Genomic DNA, 24,477 nt, shown 5'->3' with positions numbered 1-24,477 from the left:
CTTTTTAAAAAATTTTATTGGCATATATTACTTTTATAGGTATGTTTCATTTTGACAATTCCATATGTGTTGACATATGAAATTTTTCCTCCTGCCTTCCCTCTTAAAACAATTTCAGTATTTTTATTGTTCTATCTTTATACAAGTATAGAAAATGTTTCAACCATATTCTTCCTTTTTTACCCTCTCCATTCATTCTTCTTCTTCTAATATTAGTGTCTTTCATTTTATTAAGTGTATATTCATTCTTCAAATGGGTTTCACTGTGGTATTTCACACATGAATACAGTGAATGTTCATTCATTATAATTTTAAGCTCTTTTTTTTGTAATTTTTATTTCTTTATTGATTTTGTTTTTTTACATACCCTTTCCAATTTACTTTTGCTCTTTTTCCATGTTTAGTCTTTGTTTTTTAGGTGCACATAAGACAATTACTAGAAAGTCTTCCTCTAGTAAGTACATTGTTTGTGCTTCCACCAAAATAATTTATTTTCAGCTTATTTATAAGTTTCAATAAACTATACTTTTTAAAGGAATTTTAGGTTCATAGCAAAACTGAAGAAGGTACAAAGATTTCCAATATACACACATCCCTTCTACATATTTTTATAACCTATATCAGTATCAGTTACCAGAGTGGTACATTCCTTTTTAATTAAAAAAAATAAGTTGTACTAGTGTAAGGTTCTCAAGGCCTTGTGGTTGCTAGATTTGTGCTTTACCTTTTGGGCCACTCCCACCTCTTTTTTGCTTTATTTTTCAGATAGGGTTTCAATTTTGCCCTGAGCTAGTGTCAGACTGTAATCCTCCTAAACTCTGCCTTTTGGATACTTAAGATGACAATTGAGCACTGGCACCTGCAGCTTGTTTTTGGCATAGGGTCTCATTGATATTTTGCCTGAGTTGTTCTTACCAAGATTATTCCATTGCTACCTCCTATTAGCTGGGATTTCTGATATATGTCCTATGCCTGACCCTACAGTGGTGCATTTATTACAGTTGATAAACTATATTAATACATCACCATCACTCAGGGTCTATATTTTAAAATGGGGTTCACTCTTGAGTTTGGAAAAATGTATAATGAGTGAAACACCAATATAATGGAATATCAAGTAGTTTTCGTGTCCTAAAAATCTGTATTCTGGCTGTGCCTCTCTCTAATTTCTGTTAATCACTGTATTTTCACTATTTCCATAGTTTTGTCTTTTACAGACTGTCATAGAAGTCAAATCAGAATATGCAGGCTTTTCAGATCAGCTTCCTTATTGTAGTAACATACATATAAATTTCTTTCCTATCTCATAAATTTTTTCTGTGGTTTGATTCTATTGTTTGAGCTGAACAATATTTCACTGAAGTGTTGCACATTGTATTCATTCGTTCTTCTGATGAAGGACATCATAGTGGTTTTTATGTTTTGGTACTGAAGAATAAAGAATATGAATACCTATGTTTAGGTTTTTAATGTGGACATAATATTTTCAGCTCCTTTGGGTAACTACTAAGAAGCATGATTGCTGGATCACATGTTAAAAGTATGTTTAGTTTTGTAAGAAAATCCTAAACTGTCTTCCAAAGTGACTTTGTGTCATTTTTCATTCCCACTAACAATAAAAGGATCTGTGTTCTGAATTTTGTCTGTTCTGACGGGTAGGTAATGATATCTCATTTTACTTTGCTATTCCCTAATGCATATCCAGAGGTAAATCTGTTCCTATGCCCATTGCATATCTTCTTTCGGACAGTCTCTGTTAAGACCTTGAAATTTTAAATCCAGATTTTGTTCTCATTGTTCAACCTTGAGTTTTTTCTCATAAATTTTAGATAGTAGTCATCTGATGTTGCTCACAAATATGTATGGCAGTGTGTGGTTTCTCTTTCTCTCTCTCTCTCTCTCTCTCTCTCTCTCTCTCTCTCTCTCTCCTCAGTATCTTTTGTTTTTTGGTGATACTGGCATTTGAAATCATTGTTTCATGTGCTAGGTAGGTGCTTGAGCCACACCTTCCAGCCCAATACTGTCAGTAAATCGTCTTTTGGTTTTATATGAGAGAATTTGGGGTTATCTAGATTTTCTCTTCCTCCCTACTTTCCTTTCCCCTTCCCTCCTTCCTTTCCCCTTCCTATCCTTCCCCTTTCTTTTTTCCTTCCTTCTTCCTGCCCTCTCTCTCCTTCCCTTTCTTCCCCCTCCTTTCCTTTCCTTCCTCCCCTCTTTCTTCTCTTCCTGCTTTCTTTCTGAATTTTGGGGTTTGAACTCAGGTCTTCATACTTGCTAGGCAGGTGCTTTACCACTTGAGCTGCTCCACCAGCCTTCTAGATTTTTTTGTATGTAATTATTTAAGACTTTTTATAGTTCTTCATTTTAAATTTTTGTATATGATCCCATTTAAATTAATTTTGTGAATTGTATAAAGTACCATCTAGGTTGCTTTCTTTTCTCCTCCCCCTCCTCATCTTTTCTTCTTTCTTCCCGTTTCTTCTTCCTTCTTGCCTTTTCTTCTTCTCTTCCCTTTGGCAGTTGGAATAACTGTCTTTATGATTGAAATAATAATAGATTTTAGTTTTATTAGTACTTCTTTAGGGAGATTTGTAGACAAATGGATTCACTTACATCATATTAATGAGAAATGTGTTTGTCTTTAAAATCACTCATATTTCTAAGATTTTGTGAATATATTTCCTAGACCATATTGTCTAAATGCATATATTTTAAAATATAAATTCAAAATTTGACTATATTTGTTCTTGTTCTTGATCCTTCTTGTCAAGTATTTCTAGGCTAGTAATGCATTTTCAGGTCATAAAAAACCCAAAAAAACAGAAAAGCCTAGAGATGATTTAAAGTATAGGGGAGTATACATGTAGTTTATATGCAAATACTACACCATCATTCCATATAAGGGATTTTAACCACGTGCAGATTCTGATATACATGAGGGTCCTAGAATTAGTCTTCAGTGGGTCTAATTAATGATCTATATTGTCTTTGTTTTTATTCTCCTTTGTTACCTAAAAAGTTAATTAAGTTGTGGCTATTATTGCATTGTTAAAAATCAAGGATTTTCCTTAAAAATCTTATCAGTTTTTTTTTCCTAAATATTCTCTTTTCCCTGTGTTCCTTAGAGGAAGTATCATTCTGCAAAAGAAGCCTATGAGCAGCTTTTACAGACAGAAAACCTTCCTGTACAAGTAAAAGCAACTGTATTGCAGCAATTAGGTACATAAAAACTTACTCTTTATTATGCATTTTTATGCATTTTTATTATGATTTGATAAGGTTTTCTTTTCATATTAGGAAGCAATTTTACCCTTCTGATTAAAAGTTCATTCCTATTTAAAGTCTGTTTTACTATTCAGTGTGACATACTCTTTTCTGACTAAATTTCATAGGATGCTTTAATTATAAAAATTTCTTTTATAAATATAGTCCTTTTCCTTCTTTTGTCCAGACTTGGGATATGTATACCTGCTATCCAGCCTCCTCTATCTCATCATCACTCACCATGCTTCAATACAGCTAATTCTTTTAAAACTTCTATATTACATTCTAATCTTAAACCAGGGGTGGAGAGGTCTTGACAATTTCAATATGCTTAGTCCTTTATGACCTAGAGTTAAGATGATTCACACAGCTTAGTATGTACTGAGCTTAGCAAGATGCTAGTGGCTCCCACCTGTAATACTAGCTATCTGAGACACTTATAACAGAAGGATCGAGGCTTGAGTCTAGCCTGGTCAAAATAGTTTGAGACACCCCTATCTCCAAAATAATGAGAAGAAAATGAATTCAAAGTGTGGCCTAAGCAGTAGCCCTGAGTTAAAAACTCAAGGTCCCATAGAAACCACAGTTTGATCCAAAATCCCAGTCTTACCAAAAAAAAGAAAAAAAAAGTACTAAGCTAGCTTTTATAGTTTTCTTGATAATATGATTAATGGGAACAGATCACCAAAAATTATAGAATATCTCATTCTTTATTTTCTCTAAGAAGTCTGTTATATACATTCTCATCCTAAAGATGAAGGAATTAATTTTAAAAATAACATGAAATAATATTTTATTATCAGTTAGGAGTTATTAAGGTTTATTTCCAGTAATTAAATTAGTGAAGACTTGTCCAAATTTAATCTTTGGATTTTGGTTTATTTGTTTGATTTTTCTTCAGTGTTTGTATTTGGTCTGAGCAAATACTTTCTAAGTTTTGGTCAATCTTGTGGTAATACAAATGCTTTCATAATGTCAGTGGTTTATAATTTCAAGATCAACAAATCAGTTTTGCTTAGGTAACATTTTTGCAAAGGAAATTTTACACACTTGAATTGAGTCACAATTGAAACTTTTTTTTTCTGTTTGAATTGATGATTAGCATACAGTGCCCCTTGTAATGTTTCAATTGTCTATGTAGTAGTTATAAGTTTAATTATTAAGCAAAATATTTCTGATATATTTGGTGGCACTCTTACAGCACATTGAGCCTACTTTTCACTGAGGTCTACCATCAGCTTTGAGATTTGTTTTTGTTGTTTTGTTGATCCATCAAATGCTGTTATATTTAAGATGTTCATGCAAGTAACAGGTCAGTAATGCCAAAGTTTAATTTAAATTAATTATATTTGATTACATAAGGTTTTATTTTTATTTGAATTTAAACATGGGATTAATAGATTGGCTGTATCATCCAAGAACAACTTGGGTTTTTTTCAAAATTATATTTAGTAAAGCCAGATTTATGGTTTATAAGTCTGTGTTAATCCAATACCCCAAATCATTTAAATATATTCTCTCTGCTCTTTAAAATTTCATAATAGATTTTATAATTTTTTTTATGGTTCAAATAGGCTTTCTTAAGGCTAGATTTGCCAGTGGTCAGTTTTCAGAAATTATGATTCCAAATAAAAGAATAAATTACTGAAAGGGTATTTTAAATTAATTTATTGAATGTCTGTCTTCCTTCATGGTATATTTTACACTAAAAAATTAGCTGAATTGTGGGTAAATGCTTGTAATTCCTTTTTTTTATTACAGGTTGGATGCATTATAACATGGATCTAGTAGGAAACAAAGTCCCCAAGGAAAGCTATGCTATTCAGTATCTTCAAAAGTCATTGGAGGCAGATCCTAATTCTGGCGAATCTTGGTATTTCCTTGGAAGGTGAGACTGAATATACTTGGATTCCCTGGAGTATAAAAGCTTAGCTTATATTTGTAGTCTGGTCTGTTTCATTTTTATCTTAAATATAGTGAAGATTCCTTGGAGATAAAATTATATAGCTCTAAATTTGTTTTCTCTTATGAAGACATTTTTATTTTGCTTATTTGTTTTTACATTGTCTTAATCTGACTTGAATTACTGTTAGTTTTTAAAGAGTCTTAAACAGTTTTAAAGTTCTATTAGGTGATAATCACTAATGCATTTTATTTATTTATTTATTTATTTGTGGTGCTGAGGCTTGAACTCAGGACCTTCACCCTGAGCCACTCCACCAGCCCCATTTTTGTGAAGGGTTTTTCCAGATAGGATCTTGTGAACTATTTGCCTGGGCTGGCTTCAAAGCGCAATCCTCCTGATCTCTGCCTCTGAGTAGCTAGGATTATAGGTGTGACCCACTAACACCCAGCGTTAATACATTTAAAATTTGTGATTAAATTGTGTTTCCTTGAGTCAGAGCAATTTTTATATATATATATCCATTTAACAGAAAATTCATTTGTATTTTACCTGGTTTCTATCATCTATGAAAAATGTTATAATCTTGTTTGGTTTGGTTCTTTGTATTGTTTGTATTTCATTAATTTTGGCCCTTATTTTTATTATTTCTCTCTTGCTTGTTTTGGGTTTTGCTTGTTCTTGTTTCTTTTTAGGAGTTTGAGATGTAGCATTAGGCATTTATTTGAGATCTTTCTGTACTTTTAATATATGCACTCATGGCTATAAACTTTCCTCTTAGGACTGCCTTTGCTGTGTCCCATAGGCTCTGGTAGGTTGTGTTTTCATTTTCATTGACTTCCGGGAACTTTTTAACTTCCTCTTTTATTTCATCAATGACCCAGTGATCATTGAGCAATGTGTTGTTCAGCTTCCAATTGTTTGCATATTTTCTGCTGTTGTTTTTGAAGTTGAGTTCTAGTTTAATGCATTGTGATCAGATAGAATGCATGTACTTTCTATTTTCTTGTATTTGCTGAGGCTTGCTTTGTGGCCTAAGATATGATCAGTTTTGGAGAAAGTTCCATGGGCTGCTGAGAAGAATGTATATTGTGTGGAAGTTGGATGAAATATTCTGTAGGACATCAGTTAGGTCCATTTGATCTATAGTATTTTTTAGGTCTAGAATTTCTTTCTTGATTTTTTGTTTGGATGACATATCTGTTGGTGATGGGGGTATTAAAGTCTCCCACTGCCGCTGTATTGGAGTCTTTATGTGCTTTTAAGTCCTTAGTGTATGTGTGATGAAATTGGGTGCACTGTATTGGGTACATATAGGTTGATAATTGTTATTTTCTTTTGATGTGTATTGCCCCTTTTGTTAGTATGAACTGTCCTTTATCTCATTTGACCATTTGATGTCTACTTTTTCTGATGTAAGTATTGCTTCCCCTGACTGTTTTCCAGGGGTCTTTAGCTTGATAAATCTTCTTCTAGCTTTTTATCCTAAGCCAGTATTTATTTTTGTCAATAAGGTGGGTCTCTTGTAAACACAGATTGTTGGATCTTCCTTTTTAAACCAGTTTGCCAAACGGTGTCTTTTAATGGGGGAGTTAAGTCCATTGACATTAATAATGATAGATGTGTGGTGATTTCTGCCATTTAGTTATTTTTGTTATTAAAGGATTTGATTGTGTGCAGCTGCATCAATGCTACTCTCTGATTACATGTCTTTTCTTCTCCTGTGGTTTGATGCTTTCTGTCCTCTATTTTTTTGTTTGCTTTCATTTTCTGTGTGCAGCATTCTTTGTAGAATTTTGGTAGTGGTGTTTGGTGGTCATATTTTGTTATAGTTTCTGTGGCATGGGAGGCTTTTCATGCTTTAGGGGTCCAGGATTTTGCAGAGTTTGATTCTGATTGATGCTCTATCTTCTGTTTTTTGAGAAAGAAGAAAGAAAGAAACACCCAGGGGCTTTTTCCCAGGGCAGGACTGACTGTTCCACCCTGTTGGGTACAGTTAAAAGCTGTTTTAAGGGTCATTCCTTGAATTTTATATGTACCTAATGTGTTCGTGGGTTATTATTTTGGGTAGAAGAAATCAGAATTACCCAAGTGTAGATCCAGCGTCTCAAGGTGGTTTCTAGAGTCATGGAGTTTAGGATTTCAGATTCTCTACCCTAACTACCATGTTGGATCTTCTCAATCACCAGTTTTTAAAAGTAGTGTTAGTTTTTGGACAGTGTGTCACTTTTTTTTTTATATTAAGTAAACCATACTTGTGAAAGGGAAACTAATATTAGGTGAATTATTTTAAAACATTGTATTATTATTAACATCTCCATGCTTCTGAAGTAGTCTAATTAGCATCACTTAATAATGCAGAACACTCAGACTTTATCTTCCACTAAATTTCAACAGCAGCCTTAGTCTTTGTATCTTTTTTGCACAAAAAAGTGCGTTGAGTAAATTGACTAAGTTACTAGTAGAATAAATGATGTAACCAAGCTGACTTTGGGTTTAGAGCTAGTACCATTACTACTATAACTTTAGCATAATGAATGTGACCATAAAAGAATCTAAAAGAGGTAGACATTGGCATCTGGTATTAAGTGCTTATACTAAGATTTCTTTTGAGCCAAGGGTAAGATTTTAGTATTGTGGGCTCTTCTTTTTTGATGGTACAAAGTTGTTGTTGCAGATAGTCACAGGCTATGTAGTGAGATATAATTTTAAAAGTTAAATTACAAAATCAGTCATAATTATGTGAGCATTTGAGAATGTGTTTTATTTTTAACCTCTTTGTACAAAAATTCCCACTTTCTTCACTTCTCAAATAGAAAATGTTAACCTGTTTTGGGGGGTCAGGGTTTTCATTTTCACTATTAAATATTTTTAATCTCTTGTTGGAATTTTGATTTTACTTTTTTTTTTACTCTTACCACAGCCTTCTAATATATTGTTTTTAACCTTTTCATGCTGGAAAAAATAATCAAGTTTGGGAAAATTATACTTTAAATGTTACTAAAGGAGCTCTGCATGAGGGCCTCAAGTGTTTACTAAGAATTATTGGGATTGATGACGGTATTATTTCTGTGACTTTTATTATGTTTGTTTTTAGTACTGTGTCGAATATTGAAGTAACTTGATTAGGATATAATTCAAAGTGAAATAGGGGTGCTTAATACATTTATTCTAATACTAGCTATTGACTCAACAATCTCTTAGAGTCACAGAACTATATAATCTTAGATTTATATAAGATCAGAGAGAAATTTGATTCACTTTCTCATTTTATAGATGTAAGAAATAATCCAGAGAAATAAAGTGTTCTTCCTAAGATTATGTTACTACATAAAGGTTATGTTACTGTCACAAAAACGGACAGAGCTTAGTTTTACCCTATGTGGGTTAGATTACATTTGACTATTGATGATTCTAGACAAGTTGTATTAGAGAAGAAGTGTTTAATGATTGAAGTCAGACACCTGTGCTTGAGCTTGTCAGTGTCAAATCTTAACATAGATGAATCTCCAATACAAGAGCTTTTGGGCAAGCAAAAACTAGGTTTGCAATCAGGGACACATACGCACTGACTGGGTTGGCCTTTGGTATGTCTAGAAGAACAAAGGAAGACTATGTTTTATTAGGACTGACAAATCTATACAAGTAGTTATAAAAGAAAACATAGTGGTATTTTTGGTGTTTGAAGGAACTGGCAAGCTCTGATTATCAAGTTGAAGCAGTTACTATGCAAAGTTAGTCTCAAAGTCATAGTGGGGAGTTGTGCCAGGAGTTAAATGCTAAGTTAAAAATTGTCTTAAAGACAGGACAGGCTGTTCTGTTGAAGTGGTTCTGTGAAATTGTCCCTGGAGCAGATTTCTGTTAACTCTTTTCCTTTTTTTTCTTGGCCCATTCTTTTTTCTGGCCCATGCTTTTTTATTTTTCTAACTCTGTTTCCTGGAACATGACAGGAATGACTCCATTTGGTTTCTATTTTCACTTTATAGAAATGGAACATTTCTATAAATATAGAAATATATATTTCTTAGGAACTACTGCTCATTTCTCCTAGCATTGAGGCAGAATTTCCTGATAATATGAAATTTTTAAAGAAAATAAAGATTAGTTTTCTTTTTCCAACAAATAACACAATTAACCAAGAATAATTGTTCTAAATATAAAATATCACATATATATAGTAGTTTGTTTACCTCCACTCCCATCATTTTGGCAAATAAGTTAATTTTTAAGTTAATGGAATTCTACTTATTATATATTTTTCCTTTTTAGGTGTTATTCAAGTATTGGGAAAGTTCAGGATGCCTTTATATCTTACAGGCAATCTATTGATAAATCAGAAGCAAGTGCAGATACATGGTGTTCAATAGGGTAAGGCTACACATATAAAAGTAATAGTATTTTAACTGATGCACAGAATCTTTGAAAGGCATATTGTTTAGTAATTTTGTGAAACTAATCAGGTAATTTTTAACAACTTGTTAATTTTCTTTCTAGTGTGCTCTATCAACAGCAAAATCAGCCTATGGATGCTTTGCAGGCCTATATTTGTGCTGTACAATTGGACCATGGACATGCAGCAGCCTGGAAGGACTTAGGCACACTATATGAGTCCTGCAATCAACCTCGGGATGCCATTAAATGCTACTTAAATGCAACTAGAAGCAAAAGTTGTAGTAATACTTCTGCACTTGCAGCAAGAATTAAGTTCTTACAGGTAAAAATTTTAAATAGCATCTTGTAAAAGATACAAATTTTCCTTAGAACAAGTGGCAGGAGAAAGGTATCAGTTTGTGTGTTGATATTAGCTGTTTCCATCCTTTATAATACTTTTTAAATTTTATTTTACTTTTCATCTTAAGTAAGAAATTTTGGTATTTAAAATAGTTTCTTTTGGACATGTATTTTGTTGATGCATATTAATTTTTGTGTTCTACATTAATATGCATGAACTTTTTCAGTGTGCTAGATACACTTTTAAGTTCTATAGGAAAGAACACAAACACTGCCTTTTCACTCTGAAATTTCATGAGAAGTATATATGAGAATTCTGAAAATCAGAACACAGTTTTGTTCTGATTCTCCTGATTATCTTTTAGTTGCCTTCTTTATATTTAGCTTCTATCTAAAACCCCAAATTTAGAATAATATGTCTGTAAAAATTAAATACCTTTAACATTGAGGAAGATTTAATGGACTTTCTCTTACTCAAATAGGCTTGTGTTAAATTTGCTTTTTACATAATTTTTCCTAGGCTCAGTTGTGTAACCTTCCACAAGGTAGTCTACAGAATAAAACTAAATTACTTCCTAGTATTGAGGAGGCATGGAGCCTCCCAATTCCCGCAGAGCTTACCTCCAGGCAGGGTTCCATGAACACAGCACAGCCGGTGAGAAGTTGGGTTATCCTCTATAGGTGCCCAGCTTTAAGGGTTTTTTCAAATCTGTAGTAGTCAAATTAATTTTACTAAATGTAGGGTTGGCTTCCTTAACATGTAGAAATTCTTTTAATTTAAAATAAAAATTCTTTTAACTTAATTATAGAGGGGTTTTAGATTAAAATAAACTCCCTCCAACATGGGAAGAAACTTGGGGTACAAGTTTAAAACCTTTGCATCTTCCATTATTTGAAAGGGATTTCTTAAGCCACTTCTGGGTAGTAGTTTACTGAATTTCAAATTTTTCTGAAGCACCTACCCATTTCTCCATTGGTAATTAGTTGATTTTGATTTTCACTCTTTGTCACCAGTGATGTCCACACAGCTTTGAAAATTTCACAGCTTATGATGTTTTTTAATCTAAAGGAATGAATTTGAAATGTAGAGAACCATATTTTTCTTTTACTTCTATGATCCTTAGGCATTTAAAGCTTATGATCCAAATACTAAACCTGTGTTAGACCTTAAGCAGACAACAATTTCACAGCAATCCTTTTCACTATATATGATTACTTCTCGCCAGATACAAGGCCTGCTTGCTTACTTACTTCTAGCTAAGTAGAAGGCCTGCTGCTTTGCTAAGAGAATACCACTACCAAATCCACTAAAAGTATAGTGTACTTGTGCCCATGCATGTGCACACATAGAAAATATACACTTTACATACACACATAATTGCACAAACTAGATACTGAAAAGTCCCTAAAAATCAGATCCCAATTCTTCCAAAATTATGTTTATTGTATATTTTAAGCTTGTGGACATCAGAAAGTGAAGCAGTATTTTTTCCCCATAATCTTTGAATCAATCTAGATTCAAGATTGTAGGGATAAGTTTATGTTTATTAATCACATCATTCATTTTTACTGCTTTTACAGTAAAGTTTTAACCATCTCTCTCTGCTGACATTGAAATACATTAAATGTTGGATATAGTAGACAGCTGCTTTAGTTCTTTGAGACATTACTTAGTTATTGCCCTTTTTTCCTAACTTTATAGGTTTGCCAATTGATATATGTTTTTTAATAGGATTTAAAATCATAAGTCCTATTTTTGTGTAAATATTCCAATTCCTAGTCACTTTATATCACCAGAATAGCTGTTAGGATTCCATATCTAAACAAATATTCCTAATTTAAAAAAATACATTTTTCTCAGAATGGTTCTGATAACTGGACTAGTGGCCAAACTGTTTCACATTATCCAGTGCAGCAACAAGTTTATTCACAGTGTTGGACACCACAGAAATTACAGGTATGGAGTATCCTTTGATGTACATTATTTAATTTCTAAGCAGAAGTAATAAGGTATTAAATCTTAAAGTCAAATGGAAGCCAATTAAGTTAATATATATATAGATAAAATGAGTCCATGTTTTTAAAGTAATAGGAATCGCAATCCATTTGATTGGTTGAGGGAGAAAGTGGAAATATTAGATGGATAAGAATATACAGAGTAAAAGTTCCTATTGGTTGCTTCCTCTGACCAGCAATAGGAAATGTTAATATTCTCTTTAAGGGATGCAGATTTTGCATGTATAAGCAAATATGTCTGTTTCAGATATTTTTTTAAAAGTAGAAATGTATGTAGAATTTTTTATGTGTATGCATACCTATATATTTCAAGATCCTGTTGTTTTTTTCTTCTCCCTTAAACTGTATCTTGTACTGGGTACTGTGGCTCAAACTCACAATACTAGCAACTCAAGAAACAGAGATAAGGGAGGATTGAAGTTCCAGTCTAGCCAAGGCAGAAAGTTTGGATGAAAGTTTGGGATGATCAGTGGTTGGATACAGTGATACACTTGTCATTCCAGCCAAGGGGGGATACTTAAATAAGAGGTTCATGGTCCAGTCTCATCTAGGAATAAAGCAAGACCTTCTCTCAAAAACAACCAAACCAAAAGGACTGGCTCAAGTGATAGAACATCTGCTTACATGCCCCTCAGTTCAACCTTCTATACTGCCTCTCCCAAAATGTCTGTTGGTGCTGGGGGAGGGGAAGAATGGCTCAAGGGACAGAGTACTTGATGAACAAGTAGAAGGCCCTGAGTACTGTCAAAAATGTACTGTGGGGGTTATTTTCATGTCATGTATTGCTTCTTTTTTCTTTCATAGCTGAATAATGTTACATTTATGGTTCTATAGAGCATACCCTTCATTTAACCAAATCTCTCTTGTTGGGCATTTAGGTCATTTCTAATCATTAACCATGCCTTCCTCTTCCTCCCCTTTTAAGCTGTTTTAAAGCACAAAGAAGTGTTAAATAGCTTTCTTTCTGAAGTTTTATTTCCCATAGCACATTTCTGTTAAAACACACTTTCTTCAGATGAATGTTTAACTTTTGTTAACTATCTTAGACTTCTAAAGACCTTCATTTAGGGATTGACTACTATTGGGTAGGAATTACTATTTTCTCTCACATGGTGGTTGTGAGTTTGTAGTCTTTTCTTTGAGAAGTAGCCTTGTAATATCTTCATTTTTAGATTACATTTTCCTTCTTGTAGCACTTGGAACATCTGCGTGCAAATAAAGATAATTTAAATCCAACACAGAGACTGATGCTGGAGCAGTTGGAAAGTCAGTTTGTCTTAATGCAGCAACAAGTATGTATAACATTTTTAGTCTTTTAAAAAATGTATTGACATATTGACTTTTTCTTGCAGAAAAGGTCATTTTAGAGAATGTAGTACTCACTTTTAGTGTCTGTATGTTCAATGAAACATATATCTGAGCCTTAAATACATATAAGGAAGAAATTTTTTAAAGGAAAATATAATCATAAATTAGTTTAGAACAGGCAGTTGACATTTTATTTATATAATGTGATAATGATGTTCTGCATATTTTCATCAGCCAAGTATCTCAAATTGAGGTAGATAGAAGTGTTTCAATTATTGTTTTGTTTGAAGGGTTTCATATAGATGAAAAAATGGAAATCTGAAATTTTCTATTTTATGATCTGAAAGGCCTAAGATTTTTTGAGTCATAATCCATAATCTTCAGTGGGTTTTGCTAACTATAGGAAAGCATTTCTTTTTCTTGCAGGCATCACATCTAAAAATTAACATGCTTTGAATGTTTTTAAAAGTGTATATTTTTTAGCCTAGAGATATGAAATGTTGTAATAAAATTACAGATGTATCAATTACACAGGTTCAAAATCACACAAGCAGGTTTTCTTTTTGTTTTTGAAGATAAGACAAACAGGAGTTGCTCAGGTACAAACTACTGGAATTTCTAATGGGCCAATAGCTGCCTCATCACTGCCTACAAACTCTATCTCTAGCCAGCAACCACATGCAGCTCTGACAAGAGCACCTAACATCTCTCAGCCTGGAGTTCGCCCTTCTTGTCTTAAAAAGCCTTTGTCCAGCAGAGATTTTCCTGCAGGCTATGTTCCTTTCGACACATCAAAAACTCTAGGGAATACAGACTCTATTTTGGTAGGAAATAATTATATAAGAGGAAGTGGAAGTAATGGAAATGTGCCTTACCTGCAGCAAAACCCACTTACTCTACCTCATAACTGCACAAACCTGACCAGCATCACAGGAGAGTCACGGAGAAAACAACTTTCTAACTCTGCTCAGGTAAAAGAAAGACTAGTTGTTTTGTTGACTTTTTACACAATTCTTCATTTGGCTCATGTATATTTTGGGAAGGAGAAGAAATAAATATTTAAGGAATGGTTTTATCTTTAGGAATTACATTGAAATAATTTGTAGCAATATGAGAATTGTAAGTGATACAGGATTATTACTACATTGTAACTCAATTCTGTACTCATGAATATACTTATCATTTCATGTACTCATGAAATGCTTATCAAGTATAAGATTAGTGTACATATAAATTTTGTTAGTGTTGAAATCAAAAGAAAAGAAAAAAAAATCATGGTCATATGTTTTCCTGAAGTTCAGTTGCTAATTAAGGCAACACAACTACAACTACAACACAACTACTATAAACAGATGTTTATTTATTTATTTTTGGTGAGACTGGATTTGTACTTGGGACCTCAGCTGCTTCTCTTACAGTTGAGTTACAACTCTAGTTCATTTTGTTCCGGTTATTTTGGAGATAGAGTTCTCATGAACTATTTTCCTGGGCTAACATCTAACCTTGATCCTCCTGATTTCAGCCTTCTGAGTACTTATAGTTACAGGTGTGAACCACATGATACACAGTCACAACTAAATTTTAAAATACAGACATTCACCAATTTGTGATGGTCCAGCTTCCAACCTTCAATTTCATGATGATGTGGAAGCTATATTCATTCAATGGAAACTGTACCTTAAACTTTGACTTTCAGTCCTTCTGCGGACTGAAATATATTGTAATATATGATTCTAGCCTCTTGCGGTACTGGAGAGCAGCAGATAGTACTAGCAGTGGTTTTGGTTTGCAGCTCCTAAGACTTTGTCATCCTGAGTTTAAACAACTGATATTTTACCATATACTATATTGCTAGCATTTTAGATTCTGTTTTGTGTTTTTCCATCCCATTATGCCTACAAAATGTCCATCTATATTTCCTTTACCCATGCATTCCTCCTGTTTTTCACTTTCAGTAGTGTACAATAAATTAAACAACTTTATAACATTTTTAATATAAAATAGGCCTTGCATTAGATGTCTTAGACTAACTTTAGGCCAATGTAGGTGTTGTCAACTCACTGGACCATTTGGCAATGTTAGGCTATGCTAAGCCTTGATGTTTGGTAGGCTAAGTATATTAAATGTATTTCTAAATTTGTTGAATTTAGTAGGTTGTAATCCCATTGTAAGTTAAGTAGTATCTGCAAATGTTCCTTTTAAAAATCAGTACTATGTCAGGAGTTATAAATGGTCATTTTAGTGTGTGGGGGGGGCAATGACTCCCTTTGCTAGTCATCTCATCAAACAGCCCCCTATTGCACTTTGATTCTGTCTTTCTGTCTGTCTGATTTGGGTCTAGATCTACCTGTGAGAGAATATGTGCAACATTTGTCTGCATCTGGCTTATTTTACTTAACATGATGATCTTCATTTCCATCCATTTTTCTGCAAATGTTATTCTTTATGGCTAAAAATACTTCATTGTATATATATACAATATTTTCGCTGTACACTCATCAATTGTTGGGCACCTACAGTGATTTCATAACTTGGCTATTGTGAATTGTGCTGTAAGAAACATAGGAGTGCATGTATCTCTAGTATGCTAACTTTGATTCCTTTGGCAGGTGCCAAGAAGTGCTATAGCAGAATCATATAGTAGTTCTGTTTTTAGGATTTTAAGAAACTTCCACATTGACTTCCATAGTGGCTACACTAATTTACATTTCCACCAACAATGTATATAAGCATTTCTTTTTCCTGCATCCTCTCCAGTATTTTAAATTTATATTATTATTACTATTATTATGCAGTCACATTTCCAGCGATTTTTCTGTTTTGTTTTTTTTTTAATAGGATCTTGTGTTTCTGCCCAGGTAGTATTCCTCTTATTTATGACTCCAGTGTAGCTGGAATGACAAGCATGTGCCATCATGCCAACTTTTTATGGATTGAAACTGGGTCTCTTTAACTTTCATTCTGATCTTTGCCTCCTAAATAGCTAGGATTATAGGTGAAAGTCACTGTACCCCTTGTTGTTGTTTGATTTCTTATTGATAGTTATTCTGATTGGGATGAGATGGAATTCAGTTTGTTTGTGTTTATTTAGTTAAAAATACTTTTTTCATGTAATTATTGGCAGTTTATACTTCTTTTGAGAATCGTGTTCATTTATTGTTCTTTTGGTGTTTAAATTTTTTTGAGTTCTTTTTATATTTTGTGTATTAATCCCTTGTCAGATGAATAGGTTTCTGTAGATTGTCTGTTCACTCTGGTAATTGTTTCCTTTGCTTTGTAGAAACTTTAATTTGATGCAACCCCACTTGTTATTTCTTCCTGTTATTTCCTGAGCTATTGCTCCTGTTTAATCCTTTGCCTATGCCTGTATCTTGAAGTGTTTTCCTGAAGTAGTTTCAAAGTTTAAATTTTGCATCAACTTCTTTGATTCATTTTTGAATTTGTTTTTGTATAATACGAGATACAGGGATCTAGTTTAGTCTTCTATAGGTGGATTAGAAGAGGCTATCTTTTTTTTCCTACAGTGTTTGTTTTTGTTGTCTTTGTTGAACCATCTGTAGCCATATAGGTTTCTTTCTGGATCCTTTATTCAAGTTCATTGGGGTATGTGTCCATTGTTTTTGTTACTACTACTGTGCAGTCAGGTATTATGATCCTTCTGTATTTTTTTACTTAGAATTGTTTTGATTATTCTTCATCTTTTAGGCTTCCATATGAATTTCTGGATTGTTTTCTCTATTTTTGTGAATAATGTATTGGACTAGTGATGGAGATGGCAGTGAATATGTAGGCATTGTCACAATCTTTTAATTTTCCCAATACATGAACATGGGAGATCTTTCTGTCTTCTATTGTTTTCTTCAGTTTACAGATTTTTTTCCCTGATTTTTTTCAGTGACCTATACATTCACAGCTCTTATTTTGTGTAGTTTCTGTTCTTCTTGTTATCTAATTTTACTCTATTATGATAAGATACAAAAAATTATTTCAGTTTTTTTGTATTTTGTTACTTGTTCTATGGGCAAAACTGTGGTCTATTTTGTAGAAAGTTTCAATTGCTGCTATAAAAAATGTATATTCTTCTGCTGTTAGAATATCCTATAGAATATCCGTAGTTATCTGTTGCATTCAATTTTGGCAGATTATAGCTTTCAAATAATTGTGCACTTTCATCTAATTTACCAAATGTTGGATATAGATCCTTTTAATATTCATGAACCAGTAATGCTGGCCTTCTTCCATTTCTTGATATTAGTGATAGTTTTTTTGCTATCTTTTATTTTATTCTTTTGACTAGGTTTCATTGATGTTTTCAAAGAACCACCATTTGGTTTTGCTGATTTTCTTAAGTGTTTTCCTATTTTTATTTAGTTGATTTCTAATTTTTCTTATTTGTGTGGGTTGGATATATTGGTTTCCTTTTTTTAATATGCTAAGGTTAATACCTAGACTGCTGATCTTATTTAGTTTAATTTTTCTTTTTTGTAAAATAAAATTTCCCTTGCTGCTTTCATGACCATCTCTTCAGTTTGAAATATGTTTGTGGTTGACTTTCTTGCTTTGAGTTTGATTGAGACATTTGACCTATTTGTACATGGGTATTTAACATCTTTCTTTAGGTTTGGATCATTTTCTACTATTTTTTCATTGAATAAACTTACTACCTCTTTGTCTTTCTTTCCTTTGAATTATAATGGGCCAACCATTAGCTCTTTTGATGTCCTGTTGTTCCTATTCTATGTGTTTCTCCTTTTACTATATAATTTTAAGTAGCCTATCTTCTAATCATTTTCTTCTTTTTATTGCTTGATCAAGTCTGCTGTTGATGTTCGCTTTTGCTTTTTTTTTTTCATTTTGTTCTGCTGTAGGATCTTTAAAAATTTTAAATTATTTCAAGCTATTAAATTTTTCATAATTTTCTGACTTCTTTTTCTTTATTTTCTTGTAGTTCTCTAGCTTTATGATAGCTTTTTTGTTTGTGATTTGTTAGGTCATCATACTTGCCTGTTATTTAGGAAACTAGCCAATGGCATCATTATTTGTTCATGCATCCTTAGTTCTTATCTTGTGGTCATTTGTCACCTGCTCATTGAACAAATATTTATTATAGTCTTGCCAAGAAATTCTAATTAGACTATCTGTTATGGTTACTAAGATTGTGATTACTGCTGCCCTTGAAGTGTGAGTTTGTACCCTACATCCAAGACCATCATTGTCAATTCAAACCAAGTTGGGATCCTGTGACATTGCAGTCTGGCTTAGAACCTAAGTATATTTGATCTAGGGAATGTAGTCCTCATCCTGTGGAGATGTTGGCTAGGAATTCATACCTCAAGCACCCATGGACTGTGTTTCTTGCAGCTTATTGTGGCTGGGCAAGCTCTTCTGTTTGTCAGTTCTGTTGGTGGAATGCAGAAAAATATCAAAATCCATTCATCATGTTCCCATTCTGTGTTTAAAATAGTTCTGGCACAGCTACAACTTAATTCATTTAGTTGCAGGATGAGATAGAAGTGAGTGTTCTATAATGGTCCCAGAATGGTGGAGAAACTGATACCTGTTTCTAATTCACATTTTCCACTGTAGACCTGTGAGTTTAGGGGAATTGCAGTTAAAGAGAACTGTTTCTTTGCTGTTCGATAGTTTTTCTCAGCTCTGCAGTTCAAGGAGCATCACAATTGAGTCCTAAGTTATTGAATATTTGGCAGTTGGGCTTGTTTGTGAAGGAAGAAAGGGAGAGTGAATCTAAAGAGAACTCTTACTCTGTCAATTTGCAGATCTCACTCTGATTTTAAGTCTTCTTCTCTAATTCAGTGGTATATATTTCCCTCTGGTTTGTTTACTGTGTTCCACAGCATACAAATCATCTTCATTTTCATTGAGAAGTCTTCTCTAACTCATAGTTTTTCTAAAGTCACTATCTAATTTCACAAATGAATATTTTGTATTTTACTTTTTTTCCTTCGTTACTGTTTTTGGCAGCACTGGGGTTTGAACTCAGGTCCTTATGCTGGCGAGGCAGGAACTCTTACTGCTTGATCCATTCCAATAGCCCTTTTTTGTTTTGGTTAAATAACACAGTTCATGAACTATTTGCCTGCACTGTGTTTAAACTCTGATCCTCCTGATCTCTGTTTCCTGAGTGGCTAGAGGATTACAGGTGTGAGCCTCCAGGGCCTGACTCTCATTTCTTTCTATTACTGATTTTTAGTTTTACTTCATCCACTGCGTAACTTATATATTTTTTATGTTTGTTTAAGTTAAATGCATTTTTGTAATTTGCCATGTGGTCTGTGAATGTTCCATATGAACTTTAGAATAATGTTTATTCTGTTTTGGTGGATGAGTATTCTATTCATGTTGATTAAAATTGATTTGGTGCTGTGTTTCAATATGCCTGTTTTAATTTTTGCTTGCTGAATCATTTTGATACAGGAGTATATAGGATCAGTCTATTTCTTTCTGCATTTCTGTCAGTTTTTGCTTACTTTGATGTGTTATTAGTATAGTGCATATTAAGGCTTGTTTTATCATGTTAAAGGAGAGAATCAAGTACTTCCATCTTTTTTTTTTTTTTGGTGGTGGTTGTGGGTTTTGAACCCAGGGCTTCATACTCCTAGGCTGCTTGAGCCACACCCTCAGGTGTTTTATGCTTTCTGTTAGGGTTGCATTTTTTTTTCCCTGGGGGTAACCTTTGACCATAATCCTCCTACCAATGCCTCTCCCATGGGTGGGATTACTGCTGTATGCCACCATGCTTGGCTTAGTGAGAGAGAGTCTTGCTAACTTTTTGCCTGGGCTACCCTCAAACCACCATCCTCCCAATATTTGCTTCTGGAGTAGCTGGGAATATAGGTGTGTTTCACTGTACTTGGCTACTTCATTTTTATGAATCCTGGTTATCCTTAGTAATTTTCCTTGATATCATTGTATGTAACAAGTTGTCTATCCAACTTTCTTTTCAATCACCTTAGCATGATTATCTTTATCACTGTTAAGAAAGTGATACATCACCTTACATTCAGAGTTGAGTTTTTTTTTATTTTTATTTTTTGTAAACCATCTGTATTTGAGACTTTGTTTTCTTATTCATTTTGATAATCTGTTTCCCCATCTGGTGTAGTTATACCTTTATTGTTTGGAATGATTATTGCTATATCTGGATTAATACCAACTAAATTTTATTATTTCTTCACACTAATTATGCTTACTTTTTTATTCCTATTTTCCATTATTCTCTGTCTCTTCTTTTTGCCTTTTTTTTGGTTTGAGATTTCTAGATAATTCTGTTTTCTCCTTTCTTATCACAATTATTATTTTTAGTGGTTTCTTTGAAGTTTGCAGTACACATTTACAATTAATCCAAATCCACTTTCAAATAACACTTTGTAAATCCATGAGCAGTGGGAGCACCTTATAATGACGGAAGCATTCTTAAGTTCTTCCCTTGTCTTTTTTGTTCGTCATTGCCACTTACTTAACTTGTAGGTATAATTATTTGATATACTGTTTGACACTACTTCAAGCATACTATTATCTTTATAACAAGTAAAGAAAATAAGGTTTCATTTTAACTTTTTAAAATTTAATGTCAAATTCATTTTTTATTATCTTGAGGGTATAATTATATCGCTTTTTTTCTTAAAACTGAACATTTCTTAAAAGACAGATATTCTGATGACAAAAAGTGTTTCATTTTTAAAGGGTAATTTTGCTTGAATTGTAGATTGTTCTCTTTTCCTTTGTTTATTTCAAATATTTTAGTCTACTTTTTAGTTGTGAACATAGAGTACAGCTTGTAATTTTAGGGTATATAGATCTAAAGAAAGAGAACCTTCTCGACATTGGTGGCTTGTGCCCTATAATTATAACTACTCAGGAGGCAGACATTTTGGGAGAAAAATAATCACAAAAAAGCATTGGTGGAGTGGTTCAAGTGTTAGTGCATCTGCTTTGCAAGCATACTGTACTTGGTTCAAACCCCAGTGCTGCTGAGAGAAAAAAAGAGAGAGGGCCTAATTTTTCATAGTTCTGGAAGCTCAGAAGTCCAGAATCAAGGTGCCAACAGATTTAGAGCCTGGTGTGGACCCATTTCCTGGTTTGTGGTTGATAAAAGGCCACTGCTGTCTTTATGGAGGGCTCTCCTCTCATAATAATCACCTCTGAAAGGTCCCATCTAATACAATCACGTTAGTGATTATATTTCAGTAGAGAATAATTTGTAGGATAGGAAGGTACCACAAATATGCAAACCATATTCAAGAAAAGTCTGCTGTGATTCTTATCCCTGGTAGTCATATAGGTAAGCTGTCCTACATCATCTGTCTTTATCTTTTTTTTTAAATTTCCTTTTGATTTTCTGCACTTTGAATATAATGTTTCAGAGATAGGGGGTGGTGGTATTTATGCTGTTTGATATTCTTTGATCTTTCTGAATCTGTGGCTTATTTCTTATCCATGATTTTTAAAATATTCTCATTAGTAATTATTTCAAATGTTTCTTTTATTTCTTTTCTCATTCCTTCTTTTGTTATTTCCATTATATGTACAATGTCTTTTGTTATTTTCCTCTAGTTCTTTAACACTCTGGCATTTTTCATTTTTTTCTTTTTGCATTTTTGGTTACTTATTTGTTACTTGGCTATATCCAGTTTCCTGATGATTCCACTAAACATATGCTTTGTTTTTGTTACAGTGGTTTTTGACTTCTTGCATTTGCTTTTGATTTCTTTCTATAGTTTATGTGTTTCTTGGAAACATTACCCATTTCTTTTTGAATTTTCCTTCTTTGTTCATTGACGCCCTTATTTAACTGATAATAATCATCTTAAATTCCCAGACTGATAATTATCAAATCTTTTTCTGACAATAACTCACCTTCCTTTATGATTTTTCAAAATTTGTCTTGGAATTTTTTTTTCCAAAACTCAACATAACAGTGGTTATAAGGAACTGAGGTAAATAAGGCATGATTTTATGTTTTATGTTCATTTAATCCATGAGTTATTCTTTTTTTTTACCAGTTTCCATTGCTGTTAATGTCAAATGCTAAAATTTTCTCTGTTCCCCTGCCCCCCCACCCACCTTTTTTGTCTTTGTTTTTCCCATAGATGACTTACTGAACACGGTCTGAATGATTTAGCTCTTTTCCTTGTACTCCCCTGTTATTTTATAGGATTCTTAAAATAAAGATGAGGTAGAAAGGTATGTGGAGAAGTACTGCATAGTTCTCTGATTAGGTCAGTGTTCCAAGTGCTGCTTAGTGATTTGTCCCATTTTATGTGAAGTTGGATGTCCACATGGGTCTGGAATTAAGTATTTCACATATTAAGTTCTGATAAGACCCCAGTTGGTTATGTTGTTATAAAATAACTAATAGTAAAACAATTTCCTTTGGGCATAGATTTTCTCCCTTATTGGAAATAATAAAGAATCATTTTGTCTTTAATGTAAGATAATGGCAGGGCTTCTGGAGATAAAACTCACTAAGGACTTTAGGAGTACATAGCAATTGGGAGTGCATCACAAGTTTAAGGCTAGCCTGGGCTACATAGTGAGTTCCAGGCTAGCCTGTGTTATATAGTGAGACTCTTGTCTCTCTGAAAGAACAAAAGTGTTTGTGGGGGTGTGTTAGGCTTCGGTCCCCTGAACTTTCTAACTGTCAAACATTGCGCTTATAACAATTTTTAATTAGTGTTTAGGTTTTCCTGTTACTGATTCCAGAAGTTTCTGTTCATGGGCTTCTGCTTGGCCATGCTGTTATATCTGTATCTTCTTGTCTATGTCTCCAATTTGGGGTGCCACAGTTTGGCTCCAGATTTCTTACAAACCCAATATGAGCTGTTGGTTTCTGTTTGTTACAGTGTTTTCTTATTGTGAATGATACTGGAGTGTTGTTACTAGGTTCATGTACTGGCAGAGTTGACGATTGAAGATGCCAGAACAGGAGTTAAGAGCCCCGGTTTTTTTGAAAGGTCAGCAAAGCACCCTGACCAATGGGACTTAGCGAAAGAGCTAAAGGAAACAGCGGCCGAAGCTTAGGAAATGATTTAGGACTTGGTCTGATTTAGGTACTCCCTTCTTTACTTTGAAGCTGCATCTATAATTGGCTGTCTAACTTTTTGTTGACCCCATCCTTATTGGACTGGACATTCTGCAAGGGCTTGTTCATCCATCCTGCCCCTGAGACCTGCCATATATATTTTATGACTTCTCATTATCTTGGTGAGACCCCTCCTATTTATTTATCTTGGGAAGGAATGCTATGCTATCTTCCTTAAGGGGTCTATATTTCATCTCTTAGATGTTTGTTTTAAATAAAGCTTCATTTTCCTTATCAAGAAGAAAGGCCATTGAGTTTTATTATCTGGGTGAGAAGCCCACTCCTCATGTCTCCTTAGGTGTTTGCTTTTAAGGATGCCTTCCTGTCTTCTTTATCTAACACAAAATTACTTTTGCTGTTTGTTTCCTGTAAATTCTCAGAGCTGTTTCTGCTGTTTATAGTTTATTCCCTTCCACTGTTTGCTCCCTTTTACTCACTTAGCATATATTTTTAAGATTTGTATTTTGGTTATTTTATTTTATGTGTCATTAACTTATTAATTACTGACAAATATTCCAGTGTATGAATATTATCCTTACTTTTTTTGATTTCTTTGCTAATTAAATATTTGGTTTATTTCCTGATCTTTGTTATTATAAATGTTATAGGTAGTGCTGCTATGAACATTCTAGTAAAAGTTCTTCTATGGACTTATGTTTCTTGTACCTGTAAGTTAGATATCTAGGAGAGGAATTACTATGTCATATAATAAAGTTTTTTTTAACTTTTAAGAATTTTTCAATCTTACTCTAACTGGTGAAGTATTTTACATTCCTACCAGTCATATCTGAGATTTTTAAATTGGATTAAATTTAGTGCATTTTGAAATGGATTTTTCCTCCTTAGTTTCCTGTTGCATTGATTTCTCTTCTGATCGACATTATTTGCTCTTCTTGTACTAATTTTTGGTTTGGTATCCTCTTTCTAGCATCTTAAGATGATGCTTTCTTTCATGTTCTTACGTCTTTCCCACCATAAGCTACACAATTCTAACTATTTCCTTAAAAATGAATTTTGATACAGGGTTTTTATTTTCACTAAGTTATCTAAGTTCTTCATTAAATTTCCTAATTTGTCTCATGCAATATTTGAAGTTTTGTACTTTATTTTGTATTTAGGTACTTATCTCATATTTTGTTGTTTTGGTATTTAA

General features: G+C 33.2%; 1 protein-coding gene across 1 annotated transcript in view; it reads left to right on the top strand.

Annotated features, from left to right (window-relative positions):
- Nucleotides 1–24,477, top strand: part of LOC141419895 (lysine-specific demethylase 6A-like) — an 85,729-nt gene that overhangs the window by 2,799 nt on the left and 58,453 nt on the right. The window contains 7 exon segments of the mRNA XM_074064084.1: nucleotides 3,126–3,219; nucleotides 5,026–5,152; nucleotides 9,437–9,535; nucleotides 9,662–9,881; nucleotides 11,760–11,855; nucleotides 13,108–13,206; nucleotides 13,798–14,193. Coding sequence (XP_073920185.1) covers nucleotides 5,031–5,152; nucleotides 9,437–9,535; nucleotides 9,662–9,881; nucleotides 11,760–11,855; nucleotides 13,108–13,206; nucleotides 13,798–14,193 — 1,032 coding nt within the window. The 5' untranslated portion in view covers nucleotides 3,126–3,219; nucleotides 5,026–5,030.

This window comes from Castor canadensis, chromosome X, assembly GCF_047511655.1.
Source record: "Castor canadensis chromosome X, mCasCan1.hap1v2, whole genome shotgun sequence".
Taxonomy (NCBI): Eukaryota; Metazoa; Chordata; class Mammalia; order Rodentia; family Castoridae; genus Castor; species Castor canadensis.
The sequence above is the reverse complement of the archived record's forward strand: the minus strand, read 5'-3'. Positions and strand labels throughout refer to the sequence as shown.